Source organism: Eimeria acervulina, genomic scaffold (assembly GCF_000499425.1).
Source record: "Eimeria acervulina Houghton genomic scaffold, Eah_scaff1620, whole genome shotgun sequence".
Taxonomy (NCBI): domain Eukaryota; phylum Apicomplexa; class Conoidasida; order Eucoccidiorida; family Eimeriidae; genus Eimeria; species Eimeria acervulina.
Genome location: NW_013549060.1, coordinates 1 through 5,766, shown reverse-complemented (window position 1 = coordinate 5,766; position 5,766 = coordinate 1). Strand labels below are relative to the sequence as shown.

At 42.2% G+C, this 5,766-nt stretch overlaps 1 protein-coding gene across 1 annotated transcript; it reads right to left on the bottom strand.

Annotated features, from left to right (window-relative positions):
• Positions 1-4,903: 4,903 nt before the first annotated feature.
• EAH_00061670 (hypothetical protein) lies at positions 4,904-5,429 on the bottom strand (the record flags this gene model as incomplete). The annotated part of the gene is made up of 2 exons (XM_013393313.1): positions 4,904-4,941; positions 5,386-5,429. Coding segments are annotated over 2 exons (82 nt in total), but the record flags the coding sequence as incomplete, so codon positions are not given.
• Positions 5,430-5,766: the final 337 nt, after the last annotated feature.

The window sequence follows — 5,766 nt, the reverse complement described above, 5'->3', positions numbered from 1 at the left end:
ATAATATAATATAATATATTATATTATATTATTATATTTATATTATTATTATATTTATATTTATTTGCAGGCTCGTGAAGACTTAGAGAAGAAGTGCAGATGTTTGTCTGCTAATTTGGAGTTAGAGAGAAGAAGAAGAAAAGAAACAAAAGAAATAAATAATAAACAAATAAATAATAAACAAATAAATAATAAAGAAATAAATAATAAACAAATAAATAATAAACAAATAAATAATAAACAAATAAATAATAAACAAATAAACAATAAACAAAACGATTATAAAGAACAACAAATAAATAATAAACAAATAAATAATAAACAAAAAGATTATAAAGAAGAAGAAGAAGAAGAAGAACAAGAAGAAGAAGAAGATGAAGATGAAGAAGAAGATAAACAAATAAATAATAAACAAAAAGATTATAAAGACGAAGACAAAGATAATAAATATAATACAAAGGCATCACTCGTATAATTTACATACACACAAACACATACAGACAAATAAAATAAAATAAAATAAAATAAAATAAAATAAAATAAAATAAAATAAAATAAAATAAAATAAAGGAGAAAAAATAAACAAATAAATAAAACAATATATTTAAAAGAAGAGACAGATAAAAGAAGAGACAGATAAGAGACAGAGACAGATAAAAGAAGCAAATAAACAAAAAGAGAGACAGAGACAGAGACAAAGACAAAGAAAGATATAAAGACAGAGACAGAGACAAAGATAGACAGAGAGACAGAGGCAAAGAAAGATATAAAGAGAGAGACAGAGAGACAGAGACAGAGACAGAGACAGAGACAGATATAGAGACAGAGAAAGATATAAAGACAGAGACAGAGAGAGAGAGACAGAGAAGAGATTGAACAGAAACACATACAAATACACATGCATGCTGCTGTTGCTGCTGCAGTTGCTGCTGCTGCTGCTACTGCTACTCTCGCTGCTGCTGCTGCTGCTGCTGCTGCTCCTGCTGCTTTTGCTACTCTGCTGCTTTTGCTGCTAACGGTGCTGCTGTGCTGCTACTGCTGTTGCTGCTGTTGCTGCTGCTGCTGTGCAGCGGGCGTTGCAGAAGGCTGAGGAGCGCATCAAAGAGTTATTAGCAGCAGAGAAGTCGCTGGAGGAAGAAATAAACAAAGAAAGACAAATGTAAGAAGTTCACCCACTCCCGCAATAACTGCTGCTGCTGCTGCTGCTGTTGCTGCTGCAGTTGCTGCTGCAGTTGCTGCTGCATTTGCTGCTGCCGCGGTTGCTGCTGCTATCCCTATTGCTGCTGCTGCGCCTGTTGCTCCTGTTGCTGCTGCTTCTGCTGCTGCTGCTCTTGCTGCTGCTGCTGTGTGCGTATGCGTTGCTTTGTTGGGGTGTACGTACACCTCAGGCATGCAGAGACAGCGAGGAGACAGGAGACAGTTTGTCTGGAGAGACAGAGACAAATTGCAGCATTAAAAGAACAAGCAGAGACTCTTAAAACAGAATTAAACAAACGACCATCAGAGGTCTCGCCCTAAACCCTAAACCCTAAACCCTAGACACCCTAAACCCTAAACCCTAGACACCCTAAACCCTAAACCCTAGACACCCTAAACCCTAAACCCGCTAAACCCTAAACACCCTAAACCCTAGAAACCGTAAACCCTAAACACCATAAGCCCTAGCTAGACGCCTTAAACCCTAAAAACAATAAATCCTAAAAACCCTAAACCCTTTAAACCGTAAACCCTTTAAACCCTAAACCCTTTAAACCCTAAGTCCTAAAACCCCTAAACCCTAAACACTAAACCCTTGGTTGCGATGAGTGTTGCTGTGGGGGTTTAGGCTGAGGTGGCGGAGCTTCGCAGTCGTCTTGCTGCTGCTTCTGCTGCTCCTGCTGCTGCTGCTGTTGTTGCTGCTGCTGCTGTCTCCTTGTGTCCTAGAGAGAGACAGCAGGATGTCTCCTCTCTGCTTGCAGAGAACAAGCGACTTGCTGCTGATGCTGCTGCAGCAAGAGCAGCAGCAGCAGCAGCAGCAGCGCAGCTCGCTGCTGCTAGGAAGGAGACAGAAGAGAAGCTGCATGCGCTGCTGGTGCAGGAGATGCAGCAGCAGCAGCAGCAGCAGCAGCAAAGCAACAGAGTAGAGCCCCCTCTGCTACAGCTTATAGCAAACCAGAGAGATGCATATAAAATGAGGTTGCTGGACACCGAAAAGGTGCCTATACACCCCAAATAAACCCTAAACCCTAAACCCTAAACCCTAAACCCTCGCTAGCCAGTTACATTATTATTCCTTTTGCGTTTTGTTATGCGCTTATTATAGAGGCCGCGGGTGGTGTTTGGGGTGTACATGCACCTAGTTATTTATTTATTTATTTATTTATTTATTTATTTATTTATTTATTTATTGACTTGTTTGTTTTGGGGTGTACACTCACCTTGTTTTGTTTGTTTGTGTGTTTGCTTACACTTGTTTGTTCCTTTATTTATTTTATTATTTATTTGTTTATTTAATTATTTATTATATAATATTAATTTATTTATTTAATTGGGGTGTACGTACAGGAGAGAGACAGGTGGCGCTCTGCTGCAGTAGACGAGCAGCAGCAGATACAGCAGCTGCAATCAGAGAAGACAAAGCTGCTGCATTTGCTGCGGACAGCGAGCAGCAGCAACAGCTTGAGTGTAGCAGCAGCGCCAGATGGGTACTGCTGGGGATCTGGGGTGTATGACGAGGTCTGCTGCAGCAGCAGCAGCTGCAGCAACAGCAGCAGCAGCAGCAGCAGCGCGGAGGCAGCGGGAGACAGCAAGACACTCTATAAGGAGACAGACAGCGGCACACCGCTGCCTCTAGTCTACAGGCCCAGCAGCAGCAGCAGCACCAGCAGCAGCACCAGGAGCAGCAGCAGGAGCCGGAGCAGCAGCAGCAGCAAGGTGCATGCAGCAGCAATGAAGATCAGGAGGCAGTCTTCTGGTTTTGTAAGAGGGGTTGCTGCTGTTGCTGTATTTCTTTTAGCAGCAGCAGCAGAGACACGCCGCAGCATCTTAGGGCATACTCAACTCTCACCTCCCTGCAGCGGGAGACACCAGCAGCAGCAGCAGCAGCAGCAGCAGCAGCAGCAGCAGCTGAGTGTATGGGAGCGAGTCGTAGTCATCTGGGGCCGCATGCTGCTGTCTTCGAGAGAGACGCGTTTATTTGCTTTATTATACTTCTCGCTGCTTCATGCACTAACTTTTACTGTTATTTTATTTGCTGCTGATGCTGCTATACAAGGAACAGCAACAACAACAGCAGCAGCAGCAGCAACAGCAGCAGCAGCAACAGCAGCAACAGGACAAGGGGCTTAGTCTGCATTACTCAACTCAACAGACACCCTAATCATGCATACACCCCACACACATACCAAACCCTAAACCCTAAACCCTAAACCCTAAACCCTAAACCCTTATTTCAGTCTTTAATTGGAGTATTTATATCATACAATCGCAGAGGAAGTGCTGCGCCTCAGCAAGACGTAAACCTCATCCGATGGCGAGGGTTTAGGGTTTAGGGTTTACGACACCCCAAACCCTCAAGGCTGCAGCAGATTGCATGAAACTGCTGCACGTGTTGTATCTGCTTCAGTTGCTGCTGCAGCTGCTGTATCTGCTGCAGCTGCTTTATCTGCTGCAGCCGCTGCAGCTTGTGCGTCTGCTGCTGCCGCTGCTACACCTTTTATATGCTCTGAAGTTGTATCTGCTGCTGTTGCTCCTGCAGCAGCTGCTGTTGCTGCTGCAGCTGCTGGTGCATCTTCTATATCTGTTGCAGCAGTTGTATCTGCTTCAGTTGCTGCTGCAGTTGTATCTGCTGCTGCAGCAGCTGCTGGTGCTGCATATGTTATACGTGCTGCAGCAGCAGCTGCTGCTGCTGACAGCAGCATATTTGATAATAATTTATAGGTGTATGCCGTTGCACATGCACGAGGTGTACGTACACTTCAACTTCTCTAAAAGGTGCTCTTACTACCTGCTTCTTCATTTGCTGCTGTCTATTTGCTGCTTCATGCATGCTACGTTAGATCTGCCTATACAACTTGCTGCTTCTGCTGCTGCTGCTGCTGCTGCAGCAGCAGCAACAGCGTAGCAGCAACAGCGTCGTGCTCCAGGTGTATAGGCAGCTCTTTGTTTTTTGTATAAGTTTGGAGGCTTTATTGGAGCCTCTAATTAAAATAAAACCAAAACAAAGTCCTCAGAAGACCTGTAAACAAACCTGCACTTTAGGGTTTAGGGTTTAGGGTTTAGGGTTTAGGGTTTAGGGTTTATTGGAGGTTTTCTCTGCTTCCGCCTCGAAGTCTTCGTTTAAGTTGTTACAAATATAACAAATAAATTCGCTAGGGGTTTCTCCTGGAAGTGCACACTCCGCGTGTACACCTGAGCATACACCCCAAACCCTAAACCCTAAACCCTAAACCCTAAACCCTAAACCCTAAACCCTGCATTCGGGGGCCATACAGCTGCGCCTCCGCTGCAACAGCCTCGTCTCCACAGCAGAACAAAGAAAATAAAAGCTAAACTCTAGGGTTTACGGCTTAGGGTTTTAAATTTAAGGTTTAGGGTTTAAGGTTTACGCTTTAGGGTTTAGGGTTTGAACTTTAGGGTTTAGGGTTTCATATTTAGGGTTTCAATTCTAGGGTTTAAAAATTAGGGTTTAGGGTTTGAACTTTAGGGTTTAGGGTTTAGGGTTTACTGATATTGCAGAGTGCGCAGAAGACGGTGGTGCGTCTTTGATTTTTATTGTCTGTGTCTTGAAGCGGCTGTATGCAGACTTCGCAGAGTTTGTTTTTTGTGTTTGTTTTGCTGCATGCAGAGTAAACAGAAAAAGAAGCGGCAGCAAAACTTTTGTCTTTTCGTCCTTTTAGACTTCTTAACAAATCCGAGCGACACCCTAAACAAATGCGGTGACGACTTGAATAAAAACAACTCGGGTCCTGCACACAACGCAAACCCTAAACCCTAAACCCTAAACCCTAAACCCTGGATAAGCCCAAAGTCATAGATATGAAACAGTGCATTTGGTTCTTCAGCAAGACAACATAAGCCTTGTTTGCATATACACAAACCCTAAACCCTAAACCCTAAACCCTGAACCCTAAACACTCAACAATGAAACCCAAACCCTACACCCTACACCGTAGACCGTAAACCCTTGAAACCTAAACCCTAAACCCTAAAAGAGTAAAACTAAAACCCTAAACCCTAAGCAATAAACCCTAGAGGCGTAAACCCTAAACCCTATACCCTAGAGGGGTAAACCCTAAACCCTAAACCCTAAACCCTATACCCTAGAGGGGTAAACCCTAAACCCTAAACCCTAAACCCTAAACCCTCACTAGAGCTTCTTCTTCTGTGAGTTGAGAGCCGCAGCAACTGCAATAACCGCAGCCCCGACAGAACCAATCGCCCTCTGGAATCTGAGAGACAAACAAAACAAGAAAATAAAAAGATATTTAAATATATATTTAAATAGAGACAGACGTAAATAAAGATATATGTTTATATATATATTTAAATAGAGACAGACGTAAATACAGATATATGTTTATATATATATTTAAGTAGATACAGAGATAAGTAAAGATATATGTTTATATATATATATATATTTAAGTAGAGACAGAGACAAATAAAGATATATGTTTATATATATATTTAAGTAGATACAGAGATAAGTAAAGATATATGTTTATATATATATATTTAAGTAGAGACAGAGACAAATAAAGATATATGTTTATATATATATTTAAG